The 24,175-nt window shown below is 42.2% G+C and overlaps 1 protein-coding gene across 2 annotated transcripts in view; it reads right to left on the bottom strand.

Moving 5' to 3' along the window:
• The window catches only part of odad2 (outer dynein arm docking complex subunit 2), a 74,065-nt gene that overhangs the window by 31,898 nt on the left and 17,992 nt on the right, over window positions 1–24,175 (bottom strand). For both annotated transcript variants that reach the window (XM_052483293.1, XM_052483292.1), the window contains exons 9-15: window positions 24,036–24,164; window positions 21,122–21,275; window positions 8,609–8,755; window positions 8,007–8,216; window positions 6,771–7,004; window positions 6,452–6,562; window positions 6,147–6,301 (exon numbers count right to left, since the gene is read on the bottom strand). In XM_052483293.1, the coding sequence (XP_052339253.1) occupies window positions 6,147–6,301; window positions 6,452–6,562; window positions 6,771–7,004; window positions 8,007–8,216; window positions 8,609–8,755; window positions 21,122–21,275; window positions 24,036–24,164 (1,140 nt within the window). The remainder of the gene's footprint in view (window positions 1–6,146; window positions 6,302–6,451; window positions 6,563–6,770; window positions 7,005–8,006; window positions 8,217–8,608; window positions 8,756–21,121; window positions 21,276–24,035; window positions 24,165–24,175) is intronic.

Genomic DNA, 24,175 nt, shown 5'->3' with positions numbered 1-24,175 from the left:
GGACACCAGAAACAAAATTGTAGACCTGCACCAGGCTGGGAAGACTGAATCTGCAATAGGTAAGCAGCTTGGTTTGAAGAAATCAACTGTGGGAGCAATTATTAGGAAATGGAAGACATACAAGACCACTGATAATCTCCCTCGATCTGGGGCTCCACGCAAGATCTCATCCCGTGGGGTCAAAATTATCACAAGAACGGTGAGCAAAAATCCCAGAACCACACAGGGAGACCTAGTGAATGACCTGCAGAGAGCTGGGACCAAAGTAACAAAGTCTACCATCAGTAACACACTACGCCGCCAGGGACGGACTCAAATCCTGCAGTGCCAGACGTGACCCCTGCTTAAGCCAGTACATGTCCAGGCCCGTCTGAAGCTTGCTAGAGAGCATTTGGATGATCCAGAAGAAGATTGGGAGAATGTCATATGATCAGATGAAACCAAAATATAACTTTTTGGTAAAAACTCAACTCGTTGTGTTTGGAGGACAAAGAATGCTGAGTTGCATCCAAAGAACACCATACCTACTGTGAAGCATGGGGGTGGAAACATCATGCTTTGGGGCTGTTTTTCTGCAAAGGGACCAGGACGACTGATCCATGTAAAGGAAAGAATGAATGGGGCCATATATCGTGAGATTTTGAGTGAAAACCTCCTTCCATCAGCAAGGGCATTGAAGATGAAACGTGTCTGGGTCTTTCAGCATGACAATGATCCCAAACACACCGCCCGGGCAACGAAGAAGTGGCTTCGTAAGAAGCATTTCAAGGTCCTGGAGTGGCCTAGCCAGTCTCCAGATCTCAACCCCATAGAAAATCTTTGGAGGGAGTTGAAAGTCCATGTTGCCCAGCAACAACCCCAAAACATCACTGCTCTAGAGGAGATCTGCATGGAGGAATGGGCCAAAATACCAGCAACAGTGTGTGAAAACCTTGTGAAGACTTACAGAAAACGTTTGATCTCTGTCATTGCCAACAAAGGGTATATAACAAAGTATTGAGATCAACTTTTGTTATTGACCAAATACTTATTTTCCACCATAATTTGCAAATAAATTCATTAAAAATCCGGGAGAACTTGCATTAAAAAGTGGGAGAACTTGCACAATTGGTGGCTGACTAAATACTTTAATTGCCCCACTGAATATATACTATAATATATATATAATATAATATATATATATATTAGTGTGTATACGCAGTATGGACAGTATATGAATAGATGTGGTGTGTACAGAAGGTGTGTACAGCAGTAGTTATATAGGATGAGTCCCTGACTAGAATACATTATAAACATATAAACATATAACATAATACATTATAAACATATAAAGTGTGTAAAACAGTATGTAAAGATTATTTATATATATATATATATTCCAGATTCTAAAATTGCTCATCTTTATTTATTTATTTGTGTAAATGTTGGATTATGTGTGTATAGTCATTGGATTGCTAGACATTTCTGCATTGTTGGAACAAGAAACATAAGCATTTCTCTGCACCTGCGTTAACATCTGTAAAACTGTGTACCAGACCAATAAATGTTGATTTGATAGAATCTAAATACATATCATATCGGCACTTAAGCATTGTGATAATATCGTATTGTGAGGTCCCTGGAAATTCCCAGACCTAGAATTCCCTTGTAATTGCACAAATAACTTTTGATAAATGGACTGCAAGTCATGCCTATTTTTGTTCAGCTAATCCCAGCTCGCGTAATTGGCAGAAGTAACATGAAACTGGCTGAATGAGCTCCTCGTACAAACAGTAGGCTCAATACAAGTGGAGGCATCATTAAGGCCTATCAAAAGGCACAGGGACCAAAGAGAGGCTTCTGTGTAGCAGTTCTATGACAAATTGTGTTGCTCTTTTTCTAAACACATCTGTTACAGTAACACATTCATTCACATTGGTGGTGCAAAGAATTTGAATGCTGCCTGTCTGTCCTTTTATACCACAGCTGCCTGTCTGTCATTTCAAGGACTACGGGAAAGGAAGAGAGCCTCGAAGACGTTCAATGGGAATCATAAAGGGCCTGGGAGACTTTCAGAAGGGTACATTCTACTGTCTAACGTTGAACAGAAAAACGAACCCACTACAAAATGAAGGAGAGTGAACTGCTGCCTGAATAGGCCTAGAGGTCGGGTGAGCAAAGTTCTGTAGATAGAAACGGGAGGTAAGAAAGAAGTATCATTATGATACATAATGATGGTGTTCTGCTCATCATAGACTCTGGAAGAGAGGTAAGAGAAGGAGGACTGGATGCATAGCCAGTAATTGTAACTGAACCATACAATCTTGACCTCAAACATTATTGCGTTGGCAAATACAGTCCGAGTCTTGGCGAGGACCACTTTCCATTGCAAAGTTCTTCCCTCACTTGTTTGTTACAGGGCTTAGTTTTTACACAGCTTTTGTGTGTGTGCATAACACTTCCGTATATAAGGTTCAAGGGGACACGTATCAATGCACCTATAGATCTGCTTTTAAATCTGCACAAAACAACAGTCCAAAACGTTCCTAGTGCGAGACAAGAGGTTTGAGAGGACTTTTTATTAAGGCCTTTCATACATACAGGCTATAGGCTCCATATTGCAGGTCTTAGGAAAATGTCAATCTCTCAGCATTTAGCCAATGTTTACATTACATTTAAGTCATTTAGCAGACGTTCTTATCCAGAGCGACTTACAAATTGGTGCATTCACCTTATGACATCCAGTGGAACAGCCACTTTACAATAGTGCATCTAAATCTTTTAAGGGGGGTGAGAAGGATTACTTTATCCTATCCAATGTAGACCTTTAAAACAAACACACTTAAGTGTCATCTCCCGTCTGGATTACTGCAACTCGCTGTTGGCTGGGCTCCCTGCCTGTGCCATTAAACCCCTACAACTCATCCAGAACGCCGCAGCCCGTCTGGTGTTCAACCTTCCCAAGTTCTCTCACGTCACCCCGCTCCTCCGCTCTCTCCACTGGCTTCCAGTTGAAGCTCGCATCCGCTACAAGACCATGGTGCTCGCCTACGGAAGGGGAACGGCACCTCAGTACCTCCAGGCTCTGATCAGGCCCTACACCCAAACAAGGGCACTGCTTCATCCACCTCTGGCCTGCTCGCCTCCCTACCACTGAGGAAGTACAGTTCCCGCTCAGCCCAGTCAAAACTGTTCGCTGCTCTGGCCCCCAATGGTGGAACAAACTCCCTCACGACGCCAGGACAGCGGAGTCAATCACCACCTTCCGGAGACACCTGAAACCCCACCTCTTCAAGGAATACCTAGGATAGGGTAAGTAAGGGTAAGTAATCCTTCTCACCCCCCTTCTCCCCCAACAAGATTTAGATGCAAGTGGCTGTTCCACTGGTTGTCATAAGGTGTATGCACCAATTTGTAAGTCGCTCTGGATAAGAGCGTCTGCTAAATGACTTAAATGTAAATGTAAATGTAAGTTATTAAGATAATTATATTTTTTTGTCCATCAATGATCTCTTAGGTTGATGCATCATTATTCAGGAAAATAGCTAACACGTGTGTCTTCTTCTGGACTTTAGGGGAGGTCTCCCTCTCGCTCCACATATCTCAGGCCTGCATCCCACACACCCCTACTGTACAGTACAGCCATGCCATGTTAAAGATCACTCACACGAAAGCACACTGTCTGCTATTGGCCACAAGGGCTGCTTGAGTTGTTCATTTACTACTTGGGAATACAAAAAAAGCTCAACTCCCTCTCATTACTGTTTCTGTCAAATATATTCTAAAACGATTTTCGTCTCGAAACACCACTCGACCCATGATTGATTCTGAAATGAACACAACGGCCCTTAACAACTCTCGACAAAAAAACTCTATTACCGTTTGCAGCCGTTCCTTTTTGACAGTAATGACTTGGTCATGTGATTCCAAACCTGCGTCTTGACATTTTTACATGTTATTCAAATAACCCTGGGAGAGTTTTTTTTTCAAAAACGGAAGAAAAAAAAAACAGATCCACTCGCAAATGTAAGTGTGGATTAAAACAGTCTACTCTTCATAATGCTGGTTTCCTCTCCGGCCTTCCTGGAGAACCCACGGCCAAATTTCTACCTTTACTCACACCAACCGCTCGAGCCGTCCAAAAAACTAAACACAAACACAGTGTGAGGGTTTGATGTTTGCCAATGAAGTGTCAGAAAATTCCGGTTTAACATGTGATTATCAGTGTCATTATTTATTATTATTATGGACCATTTTTGCATAGAAAAAGTATTATGAGTAAGTACGCTGAGACAAGCGGCCTGTAATGGGAGCAAGTGCACAGGGTGCCACATTACTCATTGCCAGTGTAGTTCACTTGTTTTATCGCCGTGCCAGGCTGCACTCTAAAGGGCTCCCAATCTCTGCCATTTTTGTGTTATTCCATATGCATCTGAACTGGACTGAACAGGAAGGCTTGTTAAGTAGCCAGAGGACTGACATGCAGTCTGAACGGTTCACTTTGTTTCTTGAACTCTCTGCTGTATGAATTCTTTAGTCTTTATAACTAAATCTGTTGTTATCCAACACTCCTCGTTCTATGCAAACAGAACAGATGATTTTGTTTATGAAAATAACCACTGGTCTGGTTGTCCACCATGAACTTGGCAACAGAGATAGTAATCTATATCCACCTGTTTTAAAGAGAGAGTTATTGGCATGCTTCTATAATGGGATCATTGCTTAATTGACTGTGGCAACAGGCACTTGCTTCCAGTTGGGAAGACTTAACTTAGACTCTAAATGTAGGATATCATTCTGTCAGTTATGAAATATGAAGTGTAGAGAGGCCGGTGTGAGTGCTACTGGGACATTTTACTATTATTTTTTAAATTCCTCTGCAATCTTCAGGCCTACAGAGTTTTTGAGTCAGATGCTAGACATTTCCACATGATCTTAATTCATCATATACAACTCCAAAAGCCTTTTTTATCGTAAAAACGTATTTTTTTTTAAATGAAAAAAGCCACAGCCTTATCAGTTTGTTGGCTACGTTTCTGAAAATAAGCCTTGAATTTATTAAGAGGTTACGGTGGCATAAATGAATGCATATGGCTTGCATTGTCCCCTGAGTCACTCTGACAAATAAAAGAAATACAGCAACAACAAAACAAGTCATGGGAGTACCTTTAGCAACCATTGAGCGCTGCCGGGTCACGGTTTTCAGCCATTATTTCTTTTTGAGGGAAAATGACTGATTTAAAAAATCATCCCACGCAAAATAAAGCCAGCCAAGGAAAGATTCCAGAAAGTGTGACTGTTGAGGGGAACTAAATGACAATGAAATAAACGTGGGTATGCCGTAACATGACAAATGATTTAAGAGTCTGTCAGCTTACATTTCCAACATTATGGAGGAGTCATTTTCGAGGCAGCTTTCTCTCAGTCCGCTTGCCCATGTTCATTACTGATGGGAGGAGAGCTGCTTTAGACACCAAAGGGTGTCTGTCTATAAAATAAACTCTTTACTTCATCTTTTGTTAACGGCAGAAAAGCGCACATTCCTCCTGCTAACAGTCACATAAAAGATCAGCGCTAAATAGAATCTGTGTAGCTGCAAAACTTAACATTTTGTCCAAATAATCACTTCGGCCAGACACAACGTAAAGGACGAGACGTGACTACTTTTGGGAGTGGAAAAAGTGAGACTCACATATGAACACATGAGAAGTCTCGTAAAAACGCCACGTGATCGCAGCATACCATCCAAACCGCTATCACTAGGATTTCCATTGGAACGTACTGTTAGACCCATCTCCCCATACTTTAAATTCAGCTCTCTAAATTCCCATCAGACTCGTGACACTAAGTTTGCAAACATATTATCTGAGTATTACGACCACCTATGGCTGCCCACTCAATACATGCTGAGTGGACATCAGTTAAAACAAAGATGTACTTCTGTGTGGGTAATTTGTCAAAGTCAGGGCCAGGCTCATTTTATAGGCTACCAGTAATTGCACCAACCTACCAATGACATAAGACATGCCCCAATCTACAGTTTACCTCTGGTGCTGGTCAGGCTCCAGTCTGAGTGGGGCTGTAGTGATAATGAAGGTTAATAATAATGGGAAGGAGAGAAGGAGGGAGGGATGCCTGGATGGAGGGAGAGGGAGGGGTAACGTTACTTCGCCACGTTCTCCATGCTGATGGAGCACTTCCAGATGGCCCCAGTGGTGGCAGCCAGGAGCTGCTTGTTGTCTGCCTGGCTCAGCAGAGTCACCAGGGGCTGCAGGCCCTCGCACTGACGCACCAGGTCACGGGTACGCTTGTCTTCTGCACACTGAGACAGACAGACACACATTGCTAGACATATTTTGGGATGCTTCTTGACCTAATGCTTGTGCATTGTCCACATTCCCAGCCTCAATTGATTCTTGTTTGTTTATGATGGACTGAAAACATTCTTAACATGAGTCATAACCATGGTTACCTTGAAGATGGCACTGGCACAGTGCATCTGCAGCTCGTGGTTGTCACAGTTGAGGTTTTTCACCAAGTCCTCAATCATACCCTCCGTCTGGATGGCAATCCTGTAACTTCTCTGAACGTTCAGGGAAAACACATAGGCAGTCAATGACAGTGTTTTAGTTTGCAATGATAAATTACTAGGTGATCCTCTTCAGGGTAGCACTCCATACCTTAATCTGCTACACATGCTGCCCACTAAACCATAGTTATACCCGACATGGACACCCTATTCCCTATATAGGGCACTTCTTTTGGCCAGAGCCTCATAGTGAGCCCCTCACCTCGGAGGCACACTCCTGCAGGGTTCCCACGACAGGGATGAGCATGTTCTCGTGGGGAGACTTGAGCAAGCGAGCCAGAAGAGGGATGCCCCCGGCCTTGCGGATGGCCTCTTTGTTCCTGGTGCTTTTACTGCAGCTCCAGAGGGCCAGGGCCCCGCAGCGAGCCACCTCCACGTCCTTCTCCTGCTCCTCTGTCAGGGCCGCCGAGTCAGGCACGCAGTCTAGTAACTCTACCTGGGAACGAACACACACACACAGAGAACACACACTCAAGGATCCCGTGTGCATCAAATAAAATATCTATCCGACATTGCGAGATTGAATGTGAAAACCACAGGAAATGTTGTAATGATAGCTGTGGTTTCCGTTGACGCAATGTATTGAATGAGATTAGCAAAGTTGCTGGCCATGATTAGGTGCATAATTAAATCATATTACTATGTGAGCGGACAGAAAAAACAGAGATTTAGAATGTGGAAAAAGAGCAGGTCTGCGTGTTGATGTTACAGTGTTGAAATCCCAGAGTGACCCTTTATGAGCGTCGGTCTGTGTGTCAGGGCTGTGTTAAAGCCATAGTTCCTGCACGGCCACTGAGACAGAGCAGGCAAAGCTATTACACATGTTATGCAGTTCAAAGGTGGTCTCAGTCTGTAGTTCAGCGTGAAATTAATCTCTCCACTGCAATGACTGCAATGAGCACATCCGATTTGGTGCTTGAGGATAAATATACAAGGCCCACAGGCTTTAATCACAGGTCGCTCTGTCAATAAATGTCAAAGGACATTCTATCCGTTTCCCCCCCAATGACTTTGATGTTTTGTAACATAAAACTAGGGGAAAGGTGGGTGAGGGTGGCATGTATCAGGGAACCCAGTGTATGGAAACTGGAGGTACTTAGAAGAGCCAGTGCTGTGAAGAGCTGTGTGTTGCTGGGCTGTGTTCTGTAGAGGGGAGCCATGATTTGACTATATTGGACTATATTGCCTAAGGTTCTGCTTTGCTATAGCATGTGACTCCAAATGGGCTCTGTGGAGGGTCAGTTAGAGCGTGCTGCTGGGAACATCAGCAGGGCTGTGGGTTCATTTCCCGCACGGAATACATTCCCATATATTTATGTGTCACTGTCAATGTTTTGGATCAAAGCGTCTGTCTAAATAACATTAGCATTATGTTCCCTTATGCAAGGCTATGCGCTGCTGTGCTACAGCACAGTATATATCTTCCCACTAGACTCACCAGTCTCTTGATCCCTCCATGCTGTCTGACTGTCCTTCTGGCCCGTCTGAACTTGGCCACGTTGGCGATGGTCTCTGCGGCCAGGTATTTTAGGTCCTTGTCTGGGGAGTCCAAGATCTTCACCATGGTCTGCAGGCCCCCCAGGTCAGCGATGGCCCGGCGGATCTGAGAGTTACGGCTGATCTCCTTCAGAATCTTCAGAGAGCCAATCTAAACCATGCACGAAGACGGTAAGTCCACAGAGTACATCTCGCTAAATCTCCTTAGCGGGTAAAAAACGTTGGCTTGTATGAAGAAAAACTGCAAAGCCAATGTCAACAACATGGGCTAAACATCCATCAACAAGAGCACAAATAAAGAGGATTAGGTAAAGAGTCTCAATATCAAGGCATGGTGTATAAAAAGCGTCCACACATCTCATTAGGTCTATTGAAGTCGAATTGCTTCCCTGTGTCTTTAAAGGACCTCCAGCCAGTACTCTGGGTATCTGAAACACTAGGCTGGCACACACAGCACAGGGGCAGCTCTGCCCCCCCCCCCCCCCCCCCCCACGGGCATCCAGGTCCGCTTGGCAGGGAGCAGGGACTGGGAGGGCTACTCACTTTGCATTTGATTTCTTCTGTATCCAGCAAGTTAATGAGGACTTCAAGGCCACCTACATCCCGGATGGCCAGTTGGCACGTCTCCTGGGCTAAATTAAAGTCCCTCATGGAGCACAGAGCAATCACAGTGGCCGTCTGGTTGCCTCCCTGAAATGAGAATGAAAACACGGCACCAATGAATAAAACTGCAGAGAAAATAATTAAAGAGACGTTGAGAAAAATGAGGACACAGCGTCTCCCCTCCTTCCCTCTACTGATATCTCTCTTTAACCATGCCTGCTGGGGTTATTTTGTGACAGTTAAACACCGGTGGAGAGGAATGATCTGATATGGAATGGCATTAACTCAGACTCAAGATGCCTGTGGCCAGAAAACATAGACAATGACCCAAGTTGAAGATAAAAGAGAGAAAATTAGCATTGAAATGTTGATTGAACATAATAATGAGTAAGCATTTCAAAAGACTCTCTGTTATGACAGTTGCTATACACACACATAAAATAACTCAAAGCTTGTTTCTACCCAATTAGCTACTTAGTAACTACTACTAAGCAAACAAGTGGTTTGGGAGTAAAAAAAAAATATTTTCTTTGATTTCACTTCAAGTGCCTCAATATATAAGAAGAGGATATTGAGCCAATTTGGGTTTATTGCCTCTTGAGTGCAACGTGTGCATTCTCTGACCTATATAATGATAGGTGATTGGGTTGACAGTGTTGGAAACATAACCAAACTATTTAGTTGAGATTGAGTGTGGCATTACACGCATAAAGAAGGAAGTTGGCGGAAGGTAGATACAACAATTGCAATTCTCAGACACAGTCTTCTTCCTGCAGTGTACCTTCTGTTGATGTGAAATATACTGAATAAAATACAAACACAACATGTAAAGTGTTGATCAGATGTTTCATTAGCTGATCACTGAAATGTTCCATACACACAACAAGCTTATTTCTCCAAAATGTTGTGTACACATTTGTTTACATCCTTGTTAGTGAGCATTTCTCCTTTGCCAAGATAATCCATCCACCTGACAGGTGTGGCATATCAATAAGCTGATTAAACAGTGTGATCATTACACAGTTGCACCTTGTGCTGGGGACAATAAAAGGCCATTCTGAAATGTTTTGTCACACAACACAAAGCCACAGATGTCTCAAGTTTTGAGAGGGTGTGCAATTGCCATGGTGACTTGTAGGAATGTCCACCAGAGCTGTTGCCAGAGAATTACATTTTAATTTCTCTATTATAAGCCGCATCCAACGTTGTTTTAGAGAATTGCACAACCAGCCTCACAACTGCAGACCACGTGTAACCACGCCAGCCCAGGAGCTCCACATCCGGCTTCTTCACCTGCGGGATCATCTGAGACCAGCCACCCGGACAGCGGATGAGACTGAGGAGTATTTCTGTCTGTAATAAAGCCCTTTTGTGGAGAAAAACGCATTCGGATTGGCTGGGCCTGGCTCCCAAGTGGCTGCGCCCCTGCCCAGTCATGTGAAATCCATAGATCAGGGCATAATGAATTGATTTCAATTGACTGATTTCCTTATATGAACTGTAACTCGTTGAAATTGTTGCATGTCGCATTTATATTTGTGTTCAGTATAGCTTAGACAGAACAAAACCCTCTGATTCCAGATTGAAAACAACAGTTCCTCGCAGTAGGTAGAAACTACGCTGGATGTAAGCTGGATGTGTTGCATGACTTTGAAATGTGACACGGCACCCTAAAGTCAAAATCTCCTGGCAAGTGAACAATCCAAATCTTATTGTTTCATTTTCTTTCTTTCTGTTCTTCTTTTAAATGAACCACAGATAGACGTGGAGATCAGTGAGTTCTTAGGGCACTACTGCAAAGCTGCTTTATTAGTTGCACACTTCACAAACATCTCCGACTCAGGACCATCCCAGGCAGATTACTCTGCCCACGCAGAGGAGACTCAAATCTCTTATGTAATGAACGCAATAACGTGAGATAGAAGAGCTATTTAAAAGGGGGGGGGGCAACTATGGATAACAGTAAGTTCTACGCAGTTTATGTTATGGGAGTACAGTTAAAATCACTGTATCTGGGAGAACCGTGATATGAAGGAGTTCCCAAAAAGAGGTAGCCTGAAACACTGTTGTGAGCGGGATAATGGACACATGTGTTCCCCATATTATGACGTTGGCCTAAATGTGAACCTTTTGTCTATTAACAGCAGTGGATCTACTGCTTATGTAGTCTCCACCACCCCTTCTCACTCTTCAAAGGATTCAGTGGGGCTAGGATCCTACCTTGTAAAAACAAAACACTATGTTTAGAACTGATACCAGAGAGAAAATATCATATGCTTCCAGTTTTGTTAGCTTTGGTCTAGAAGTATTGTAGACATTCTTTAAAACATTGACAACATCTGACAATCTGTTAAGATGGATGTCTCTGACTCTCATCCAGCTAGCATGATAGGGGCAGATGTGCAGGCAGAGGGGGCAGATAGCCTACAACTCAACAACTGTCTGTCAAATGGGACACTATTCCCTATGTAGTACACTACCCTATGGGCCCTGTTCAAAAGTAGTGCACTATAAAGAGAATAGGGTACTATTTGGAAAGCAACCTCTGTCTGCATCTAAAGACTACAGCTTATGAAAGACACATGAATAAACTGTAAACATAACCAATGACTAGGGTTTACATAACATGATGAGGACATTTTTCGACAGTATTTATGCGACTTTGGGGCATTTGTGATTCGCCACAGAAAATAAACAATACTTCATAGATTTACACTTGTCACAATAGGGGGGGATAACAGGGAAGACTGCAGAGGTTAGGCTGCTATGTGTTTTGTTTATAGTAGTTTAAACCCAGGTGAACACGTCTGCTCCAAAACTGGGGGAGGGACTCACTGCTCAATACATTTCACTACCAGCGGGATTTGGCAATAAGGATAGAGATGACTAAATGTCCTCGTAAATTATATCCAGAGGAAAAATATCTTTAAATATTTCACATTACAAAGTAGGGAAAGAATGAAGGGAATTCAGTATTCATAAATACAGTATATACTCTCGTGATCTGGTGAATGCAGTCAATTACCAATATTAACGTAGCAAAAAAAAGAAACGTCCTCTCACTGTCAACTGCGTTTATTTTCAGCAAACTTAACATGTGTAAATATTTGTATGAACATAACAAGATTCAACAACTGAGACGTAAACTGAACACGTTCCACAGACATGTGACTAACAGTAATGGAATAATGTGTCCCTGAACAAAGGGGGTACTGCAGTGCATCTCATCCTCATGGACTGCAGCAGATTTGCCAGTTCTTGCTGTGAGATGTTACCCCACTCTTTCACCAAGGCACCTGCAAGTTCCTGGACATTTCTGGGGGGGAATGGCCCTAGCCCTCACCCTCCGATCAAACAGGTCCCAGGGATTGAGATCCGGGCTCTTAGCTGGCCATAGCAGAACACTGACATTCCTGTCTTGCAGGAAATCACGCACAAAATGAGCAGTATCGCTGGTGGCATTGTCATGCTGGAGGGTCATGTCAGGATGAGCCTGCAGGAAGGGTACCACATGAGGGAGGAGGATGTCTTCCCTGTAACGCACAGCGTTGAGATTGCCTGCAATGACAACAGGCTCAGTCCGATGATGCTGTGACACACTGCCCCAAACCATGAGGAACCCTCCACCTCCAAATCGATCCCGCTCCGATCATGACACAAGGTGAGACCCAGATGCAGATGGTTGAAGTCTTACAATGTTTATTAATCCAAAAGGAGTAGGCAAGAGAATGGTCGTGGTCAAGGCAAAAGGTCAAAACCAGAACAGAGTGGCAGACAGGCTCGTGGTCAAGGCAGGCAGAATGGTCAGGCAGGCGAGTACAGAGTCCAGAACAGGCAAGGGTCAAAACTGTGAGGACTAGAAAAAGGAGAATGCAAAAAAGCAGGAGAACGGGAAGAGCACTGGTTGACTTGAAAAAACAAACAAGACGAACTGGCAGAGAGACAGGAAACACAGGGATAAATAATTTCAGAGTCAGAAGAAAGGCCTCTTTGGTGTCCTAGGTTTTCAGAACTGTGACCTTAATTGCCGACCATCTGTAAACTGTTAGTGTCTGAACGACCGATCCACAGGTGCATGTTCATTAATTGTTTACGGTTCATTGAACCAGCATGAGAAACAGTGTTTAAACCCTTTACAATGAAGATGTGTGAAGTTATTTGGATTTTTACGAATTACCTTTGATAGACAGGGTCCTGAAAAAGGGATATTTATTTTTTTAGCTGAGTTTATAAAACAAGCATTTCTTATGGTCCGTTAATTCAGACACATACATTAAAAACTGAGCAAGTGCAACAGGTACTAAGTAAGCCCTGGGAAGTAGACATCACATAAAGGGAATTTACGTGTTAAGGTCGCTCTGGAATTCACACCAGACACGCAGCGCTGGATGATCATCATTAATCAACAACTCAATGGTCCTTCCTCAGGTAAATTATAGAGACCATTGTATAAAAGATGTATCTACTAATCAAATACCATTATGGGACTCAAACTGTTTTACAACCAATTAAAAAACTATCAGGGATACAATTTAACTAAAGGAGTTAACCTGATATCACCTATTAAAATAAGGTCTGCTTTTGTCTCCCCCATTGTTTAGACTTCCTCACCACCATAAATGTCTGAAACCTTCACTGCTTGATACAACTAATTGCAAACAGCAAGGTAATAACCTGTGTGTGTGTGTGTGTGTGTGTGTGTGTGTGTGTGTGTGTGTGTGTGTGTGTGTGTGTGTGTGTGTGTGTGTGTGTGTGTGTGTGTGTGTGTGTGTGTGTGTGTGTGTGTGTGTGTGTGTGTGTGTGTGTGTGCCACAGAGCTGGACATGTGGGGTGGAGCCACTATCTGTGTTTCTACTGCCTGTGATCCTACTGCCTGTGTTCCTACTGCCTGTGTTCCTACTGCCTGTGTTCCGACTGCCTGTGTTCCGACTGCCTGTGTTCCGACTGCCTGTGTTCCTACTGCCTGTGTTCCTACTGCCTGTGTTCCTACTGCCTGTGATCCTACTGCCTGTGATCCTACTGCCTGTGTTCCTACTGTCTGTGTTCCTACTGCCTGTGTTCCTACTGCCTGTGTTCCTACTGTCTGTCCTCCTCGACCTCAGTCGGTGCAAGAAAGAATCAACCAGCTTGGCTGAGGCCACATCCCGGAGGATTCATGTGGTTTATACTATTCTGTCGTTTCTGAAGCAGACTAGCCATGTAGGGTACAGATGAAGAAAATGTAGCCATCTACTGCCAAGTCCATTATGGGTAAGGAATAGGGAAAGAATGATTGGTGGTTCTCTCTTACTTCACATTGGACATAGGATCATATATAAAATCAAATGTTGAGCATATGACTGGCCCTGCTGTCTTGTAGCGGCTAGTGAAATAATACAGTTTTGTCAGGCGTCCAAACGTTTTGTGGTATTTTCTGTCACTAAAAAGTTGTTTAATTTAAAAAGTATGGAAATAGGTACAGACATTCATAGTGAAAATTACTTTGTCTGGTGCAAAAGTAGCCCACTTAATTTCTATGGGTTTCCAAAATAATGGTTCAAACTGATGTGTGTTGTATTTATATTTTCCCTTTTAGTCCGAGGCTTATTATCAACCATCATTTTCTTCCCTGGTAGTTAATTAAGAAACTATTTCTGAAAATGTCTTTATAACATGTTAACAGAGCTGAATACTCTGTTCAAAGCTCTGAAACACCTAATTCATTGGAAATAATGCTTCACTTGTAGAAATGAAGTTAATGTGAGTGTAGAGACTGACCCTGGCTCTTTTGTATGGCAGGAGAACTTATGGGGTCTGTAGTTCTGCTACTGACCAGCAGAGGGTGGACAACCTCAACCAGGGTTAAACAAAGTGTCATCATCGTGGATGGACGTGGGGAGCACTCTAGACCCTTAAGTAAATCATGACACCTACTTACATCACCGTCCTCTTTGCAATATCTTACATTTTACTTGGAAATTAATATACATAATAATTATATTGTTTATAATAAAATGATTGCATCAGTTACTTTTCCTCAGGACATAAAACAAAATATACTGTAATCTCATTATTATAAGACAATATAAACTAAAGGACATGATCTAATGCTAATATATATGAAAATATATATTAGGGACAAATAAGGGATCCTCTAATGTGTTATTATTGTAAAGTGGCTGTTCCACTGGATGTCATAAGATGAAAGCACCAATTTGTAAGTCGCTCTGGATAAGAGCGTCTGCTAAATGACTTAAATGTAATGTAAATGTTATTATGTGGCAGTAAAATGATGAAGCCACCTATGCAACAAAAATGATCACATTCTAGCCGTCATTGTAAACACTTACACAAGAGACAACCTTTGAGTGTGGTTTGCTAAGTAATAAACATGTTAATAAATTTGTTACCTAAATATTTTTTGCTAATCATCACTTAAGCCACTTATCGCCAAAGCTTTGTCAAAAAAAAAGCAGAGCACAAATTAGGGTAATTGGTAGCAGCTATGGCGACAGCATATTATATGAAACTGTTAAGTTGCCATGTATCTAATTCTAGCAAATGAGGCAGTTTGGCTTCAGCTTGTGGTTACCTACAGTGCATATTGATGGCAATTACTTGGTATGGAAACTTTACTGTATGCTCTTCAATCTGAGAGACCGCTACCATATAGGGAAGTGTATTTAGAATATTACTTTTCTGTACTTTTTACACCTTTGTACGGACTCGGGAGAGGCGAAGGTTGAGAGCCATGCGTCCTCTGAAACACGACCCCGCCAAGTCGCACTGCTTCCTGACACACTGCTTGCTTAACCCTGAAGCCAGCCTCACCAATGTGTCAGAGGAAACACCGTACAGCTGGCGACCATAGTCAGCATACATGCGCCCCGAAAGGACATCCCGGCCGGCCAAGCCCTCCCCTAACCCGGACGCCGCTGGGCTAATTGTGCGCAGCCTCACGGGTCTCCCGGTCGCAGCCGGCTGGATGACCCTGTAGTGATGCCTCTAGAACTGGTGTAGATTTCTGTAACAGTTAGCTTAGCTGTGTAATATTGACATAAGCTCAGAAACACTTGTTTCAAAAAATGGTTCTGTTCTATCAGTTTCTGTGCTGATCAGTGGGTAGTTGATTACCTCTGTCAAATGAATATGTTTAAAGTGATTAAAGATTAAAGTGTGTATTTGTATTCATTTTTGCAATAAAGATGGTGACGCTTCAACAATTAACATTTACAATAGGCCTATTTATAAACATACATACAGCCTAATGATATACAGTATTATTTTAATAGCAGGACCCTGTGCATTCCATTATTCCACTGAAGTGTATGAATTAGGCAGTTTGAGAAGGTTTGAATCCTAAGCAACCTGCATACAAAATGTTTGAAGTAATAGACCAACATAGCTACTGTAGTAGGTCAAAGCTGTGTGCTGGACAACCTTGGTCAAGCATGAGTTCAGTAGGCATTGTGGTGTCAATTTCCTTTCTTTTTCAGCTTCAGACCAATGCCTACTCTTCACTTCATTTCCAAGGTTTTCATATCGGAAGGTGATTACACAACATAATTATACAACATAACACAGCAATACAGTCAAGTAAAAATACACCACAACGGAAAATGGCAACAGAAATAATGTAGTTATTAGTATTTATTTAATATTCACAGCAAAATAATCAACATGTAGCCTACCCATTAACAATTTACTGTACATACATTATTGACTGTCACTTTAGGTGGCTCGGAGAGCAATGCATGAAGTGGCACAAATTGCTCTGTGTTCTGCGCCAGCAGAGGGACTGTGCTACTTCTCTCCCTGACATCCTAGTTATACATCTTGGTGGAGACGACTTGGGACACACCAAAGGGACGGCTGGTGTGCGGATTTAGAGGTGGTCATCCGAATGTTTCCCGGGACAGCGGTGGTCTTCTCTGATATCGCGCAGCGGAGGAGCTGGATGTTCCAGTGGGACCAGAAGTTAACCAAATGCATAGAGTGGGCCAGGCACGATAAACATTTCAGGGAACACAATCCACCACCCAGCCATAAAGCAATGTGTTCCTGGGATGTACAATAGGGGTTGGAGTGCATCTGACGGATGAGGGCAACAACGTATTCCTTGAGAGTTGGTCTCTCCAGTATCCACCGTTCTCTCCTCCGTAGTAGCAAGATGGAGTAGGGTGCAATTGCGGCCCGCAATTCAGGGTGGTCCTACATGTGGGCATTCCTTCATCTGCAGGAACCTCTCTTTATACTTCTTGTGGTCCATTTTTTAGAAAAGCTAGGACTCCGGTACACAGGCGAAAGCGCTCCAGGACAGTAGGTGGCAGTAACGTGCCATAACGTTGGAGGCCAACAGCCGATAAGCCCCACAGAAGAAGAGGTGGGGGTGACAACATAGGTAGCTAGCTAGCTAGGGACAACGGTAGACAGTGTCCATCCCCAAAAGTCGGCCACTATTTTTCTGCAGTTCTACTAGTTAGCTAGCAAAGCTAGGACTCAGCAGGCGGGCTAGGTAACAATAGCTAGAACACCGGTGGACAGTGTATTTCGCGCTCCCCTCCTGTTGTGCACTGTTTCAAAAGGTCTGTTAACGATGGCAAGGGCAGGTGTTCTGCAGGTGAGAGTGAAGGACACTGTGTGCTCACTAGTTACCCAGCTAGTTAACTAGCTAGATAGGACTCACATAGCAGGCGGGAGGCAACACCAGGTAGCTATGCAGGAACCAATGGGATGCTCGAATGGAACAGGCCGCAGTCGTAAGCACCACAGCCCCTGTCCATTGCCATTCAACGATGCTCTTTTAAGATATAATAATAAGCACACACCATACGTGTGTGGGGCGGTGTGTGTCGGGACTGGGAGGGGGGTGTCAACACTATACATGAAAGAGAATGCTAAAAATGTCTCCTCAAAGAGGGGCGAACCCAGGGCCTTCAGATCTCATGGCGGTGATGGTAACGCTTACGCGACAAACAGTGTCATGAATGCATTAGCTTGACACTATTTAAATAGACAGTTTGGTGAGGACAGGAAGCATTTGTTGTTGTTCATTCACTCGGGACTGGTTGAACATTTATTTATCTTACTTGGTTAAAGTTTTTTTTGTCTAAAACAGCCTCCCCCTTTTTCCTCCAAACATAACGAAGGTCATTAAGGCCAAACAGTTCTATTTTTGTTTTATCAGGGTTTTCGTATCGGAAGGTGATTACACAACATATTTCTTTGTCCCCATGTGCAGTTGCAAACCGTAGTCATGGTGTTTATACTTGCGTATTATTGTTTGTACAGATGAACGTGGTACCTTCAGGCGTTTGGAAATTGCTCCCAAGGATGTAACAGACTTGTGGAGATCTAAAAAAATGATGATTTCTTTAGATTTTCCCATGATGTCCAGCAAAGAGGCACTGAGTTTGAAGGTAGGCCTTGAAATACATCCACAGGTACACCTCCAATTGACTCAAATTATGTCAAGTAGCCCATCAGAAGCTTCTAAAGCCATGACATCCTTTTCTGGAATTTTCCACGCTGTTTAAAGGCACAGTCAACTTAGTGTATGTAAACTTCTGACCCACTGGAATTGTGATAGAGTGAATTGCACAAAGTAGATGTCCTAACCGACTTGCCAAAACTATAGTTTGTTAAGAAACGTGTGGAGTGGTTGAATAACGAGTTTTAACGACTCCAACCTAAGTGTATGTAAACTTCCGACTTCAACTGTACTCTACTCCACACACACAAGTCTCATCTAAAGTGTTTAAGTCATTGTGGCAAGCAACATGTTAACATCATTATAACATCATTGCAGCGAGCAAAAACACAACTTATTATATGGCATACTGTATGTGTATTCATCGGCACACATATATACATATTAGTATCCATATTAGCACGTTCCATAAGACCTTCTAAACGCATGCAATGTCGGCACACATATTAGCACTCTGGCTAAATATCCTTAGATAAATAACCATTAAAACGCAACACAGATCATTCATGTGTTGCTTTATGAAAGTCTCAATCTTCCTGAAGTACAAATGTCTGTCTATACTGCTGAAAAGACGAAGAAAAAAACTGTTCTTACTCCTAAAATAAAACAGATATTTAACTTGGCTCTGGATTACATTTAGCTTCTGATGGTAATGATATTATAAAATGACGACTGGACAAACCCCATAAATAACTCCAGTGTGTGGTTCCCAGACAGATATAATACTGCCTGGGAAGTACAGGTTTACAAATGCATATTGTTGAAGGCACAAAGTATCACTACGAATTCACTTCAATCCCACTGAAAAGTATAACGTATACAAACAAAATGAAATTTGAAAGTTCTCTCATATTCTTTCTATATCATTTACATTTTAAATCCGTTTTTGGAAAAGAGAGTAACTGCTGCTTTCCTAAGAGGGAATTTTCATTAATTATCTGATGTTTTGTTAAGCTAAAAATATCTACCTGGAACTGAACTGTGCATGAATGTTTCATTTAGAGAACCACCGATTGCCCTATGAATGATCTTATTAGGGGGTACCGATTGCAGTAAAGTATATAAAAACACGGACAGAGCCAAATACTGTACCACAGCTAAGTTTCTGCGAATATTTAATATGCTTAGATCATAGAGGTACGAAATAAAGTAATTCATATTGAATTATTATACCGAAAATCAATTTAATTTGTATAAAAAAATATATTTATCACACATTTATTTATTTTTTATTTACTACATTTGAAATGGCCGATTCATAGCTGAGAGAAGCTACCTTAGGTCATGATTATCATTAAAGTATAGGGGCCAGATATGCAATGAATGACTAACCACAATATCATATGATTGCAGTTACATCATGTCATGGGCCTAAACGGTATCTATCCAAATAAACTGACCGGTAACCACAGATTGAGAGAAGGGAGAAATCCTTTCAAATCAGGCAGTAGATGGAGGTATTTCCAGTCAATCTGGGTCACTGGAGTTTTTGGTCCTTTTGTGTTTTGACACATTAATATTCACCATATGTACTGTCAGACCTTTCAGAGGAGCGTTTCATTTATGCTCTGTGGTGTGGGCAAACAGCGTGTCCAGCTGCTGCTTTTAGACAGCTCTCTTCTATCTCCTAAGCGTTGGCTCGCACATGCACCCAAACAGGCCTAGTGTGTCAGAAACAGGAATTCCACAGACCCAGGCCAACCACTTCAATAAACATCCTACTACAAAGCAGGCGCTTTAAAACAGGAGCACCTTATAGAATGTATTCAGACCCCTTGGATTTCTTCACATTTTATTGTGTTACAAGGTGGGATTTAATTGTTATTTTTGGTCAACAATCTACACAAAATACTCCGTAATGTCAAAGTGGAGGAAAATTTGAACATTTGTTTTATGAATAGAAATTAAATAACTAAAATATAGTCATTGCATAAGTATTCATGTAAGAAACACCTTTGGCAGCAACTAAAGCTGTCTTCTTGGGTAAGTCTCTAAGAGCTTTGCACACCTGAATTGTGCAATATTTTCCCAAATTCTTCAAGCTCTGTCATGATGTTGGGGATAATGGCTAGACAGCAATTTTCAAGGCTTGCGATAGATTTTCAAGCAGATTTAAGTCAATACTGTAACTTGGCCACTCAGGAACATTCACTCTTCTTGGTAAGCAACTCCAGTGTAGGTTATTGTCCTGCTGAAATATGGATTCCTCGCCCAGTCTCGGGGCTAAAGCAGACTGAATCTGGCTTTCGAAAAGCTCCCCGGTCTTTGTACAGTCGTTGAATCTGTGCTTGAAAATCAACACTTGACTGAGGGACCTTACATATGTTGTATGTAGGGGGGACAGAGGAAGGTGTAGTCATTCAAAAATCATGTCAACCCCTATCATTTCTCACAGTGAGTCCATTATTATGTGATTTGTTAAACTACATTTAAAACAAATTGGCTGAATACTTATGCAACAACTATATTTTAGTTATGAATGTATTTATCCACCCCCCAAAAATATTGTTTGACATTACAGAATATTTATTTTGTAACAATAAAATGTGAGGAAATCCAAGGGGTCTGAATACTTTTGCAATGCAATGCATATTTTTTCCAACGTCAGTTTGTCGACAATGACATAAAATGTACGCAAAGCAGGCATGTGGAATTATGTTAAGGTGATAACATTATGTTTCTCTCAGGTGACATTAGCACTATTGTGACTATTACAATACAACATTCACAGAGAAATATCTTAAAGGCATTACTACTTTTTAGACAATTGAAAAAATATTGACTCAACTCCTCATAAAAAAAAAAACTCCTCAGAAAAAATTCCTGTACGGATCACAGGAAAATAACCTGGATTTTTCCCCCTGTCTGTTGTGGACTGCTGGCCTGCTAGAATAGTACATGTTTTCGAAACAGAAGAACTTATTTTCAGTCAAATACCCAAAGCAGAGGAGGGCCGGGCCTCTACAGGCTTTACTGTACTGTACCTTGAGGTACTTGACCAGTTTCTGGATCTGCCAGTACTCTGAGGGCAGGTCTGTGTTGCTCTCCGTGCGGCGCTCTGGCTGCTCCTCATCCTCCTCACTCTCTGATGAACTCTCACTGAAGTCATCGGCGCCACCAGCTCCTCCCGGGGTCTTACTGAGGAGCAGAACCCAGCAGGAGATAACAATCAACATCTAGGCTGTGTGTTCATACTCATACACAAGAAGAGTTTCAATGTCGGCATGTGATAACAAAATATGAAGATTAATGTTTACTTTTGTAATTTAAAATAACTGAAAGGTTATTCTATACAACAAGCTAAAATCACTATCTAGACCTAGTGTGTGTAATAACTATACAAGGACTGGATGGTCTTCAGAAATAGATGGGAGCGGTTGAGGGTAGCAGAAAGGTTAGGAGTACAAACAAACAAAAGATAACTCTTGTAAAATAGATTGTGTCCCTAAAATGTATATACTATGTATATGGTGGTAGGGTTAGTGGAAAACAATAAAGGAAAATATATTTTTAAAAGATCTGTGTATATCGCTGCAGAATGCCGTGGTAGCCATGCTGGTTAAGTGTGCCTTGAATTCTAAATAAATCAAAGACAGTGTCACCAGCAAAGCAACCCCACACCATCACACCTCCTCCACCATGCTTCACGGTGGGAACCACACATGTGGAGTTCATCCGTTCACCTAGTCTGCATCTCACAAAGACAGTGCTTGGAACCCAAAATCTCAAAGTTGGACTCATCAGACCAAAGGACAGATTTCCACTGGTCTAATGTCCATTGCTCGTGTTTCTTGGCCCAAGCAAGCCTCTTCTTATTGGTGTCCTTTAGTAGTGGTTTCTTTGCAGCAATTCAACCATGAAGACCTGATTCCCGCAGTCTCCTCTGAACAGTTGATGTTGAGATGTGTTATACATGAACTCTGTGAAGCATTTATTTCCGCTGGAATCTGAGGATGGTAACTCTAATGAACGTATCCTCTGCAGCAGAGGTAACTTTGGATCTTCCTTTCCTGTGGCGGTCCTCATGAGAGACAGTTTTATAATAGTGCTTGATGGTTTTGCGACTGCACTTGAGGAAACTTTAAAAGTTCTTGAAATATTTTCCGCATTGACATGTCTTAAAGTAATGATGGACTGTTGTTTCTCTTTGCTTATTTGAGCTGTTCTTGACATAATATGGACTTGGTCTTTTAGGGATATCTTCTGTTTACCACCCCTACCTTGTCACAACACAACTGATTGGCTCAAACGCATTAAGAAGAAAATACATTTCACAAATGAACTTTTAACAAAGGCACACCTGTTAATTGAATTGTATTCCATGTGACTATCTCATGAAGCTGGTTGAGAGAATGCCAAGAGTGTGCAAAGCTGTCATCAAGGCAAAGGGAGGCTACTTTGAAGAATCTCAAATATAACTTATCTTTTGATTTGCTTTAACACTTTTCTGGTTACTACATGATTCCATATGTGTTATTTCATAGTGTTGATGTCTTCACTATTATTCTACAATGTAGAAAATACTCATAAATAAAGAAAAACTGTTAAATGAGTAGGTGTGTCCAAACTTTTGACTGGTACTGTATATATTTACAAAGAAAATATATGACGATTGGAAATGATGCAGACAATTCAATTGATGGAAGCTACAATTTATATGCAATAGTAAAGCTGATCTATCCCCTAAAATAATTAACTATACAAGTACATACACAGGAAGGATTTAAATAACTGTAATGATACACATAACAATATTTGAAGATTCTCCATTTAAAATAACGGCAATGTTATTCTATGCAACAAGCACCATTAAAATAAATGGAAGTGTCAGGTTTGAACGTCCTCGAGATCTAAGCAGCAGCAACCAGGCATAAAGTGAGAGAGAGGGTCCGAAAGTAATGGTGGAACTGGAGTATTCATCATCATACTACACAGAGCGGGCCTCTCTCTACCGTCGCCTTCCTTCCATACACGCAAACAGAAATGCAGATGGATTTTAAAGTCAGCTGGGCCACTCAAATAAGTGTATCATTAAAACGGCGCACCGCAGAGCAATGAAATTTGGTACACGTTCTTATGGGTCCGCGGGGAGATGGTTCCCATGTACACAGATAGAATTTCCAGAGAAGGCCATTATCAGAGGAAACCAGCCGATATGACCGTTTCCCAGGCAGCGTAGCAGAGCCATGATAAACACTGAACCAAGCCTTAATTAAGCAGTGAAGCACGGTCCCTGTGTCTGTTATCACTACTGTCCATAAGTAATGTCAGTAGGCTCCCTGAGGGAAAGGGGGATACCGAGTCACTTGCACAACTGAATGCATTTAACCCACACCTTCTGAATCAGAGAGGTGTGGGGGGGCTGTCTTAATCAACGTCCAGGGGAGCAGTTGTTGTTGGGGGTTCATTTCCTGGCAGAACGGTATATTTTTCACCTTTGCCGGCCCTGGGATATAAACCAGCAAACTTTGGGTTACTGGCCCAACGCTCTTAACCGCTAGGCTACCTGTCTAGGTCCCCTCCTGTACGTGTACCAAGTTTCACTGGTGCAAGTTGGAAAAAAGCTCATCGGCAGAACAGTGTCTACAGTCGACCCAGTAACTTTACTAGAGGTCCTGTATATACTGGCCTGTCACAATTATGGGGACAGCTGGAAACCTCGCTGCCAGGCGCCAGAGGAAAAACAGGGAAGGTGTACATCAGACCCATACATTATCTTATATAAGAATACTTATAATCCACAGAGAATATCATCCTAGATCAAAAGAGTGTTGCCAATCTTTTCTTTCTGTCAACTCAGCAATCTCCTGTTCTGTCGGCTGCTGCTTTCTCTGCTGTACTGTGGAAGCTCTGTCATTTGTGCAGCGCAGGAAGAGAAATCCCCATCATGTGGCTTACGTTTTATTAGACGACTGCCGACCAGGTAAGGAGGACACAGAGACATCGGCTTTCTTCTGCATCTTCTCCCGTGCCTCGGCTAACTTTTCACTCACTGCATTCTTTTTCGATTTCTTGTCATCTGCTTCACTAAAAAAAAA

The sequence above is a fragment of the Oncorhynchus keta genome, chromosome 28, assembly GCF_023373465.1.
Source record: "Oncorhynchus keta strain PuntledgeMale-10-30-2019 chromosome 28, Oket_V2, whole genome shotgun sequence".
Lineage (NCBI taxonomy): Eukaryota > Metazoa > Chordata > Actinopteri > Salmoniformes > Salmonidae > Oncorhynchus > Oncorhynchus keta.
The sequence above is the reverse complement of the archived record's forward strand: the minus strand, read 5'-3'. Positions and strand labels throughout refer to the sequence as shown.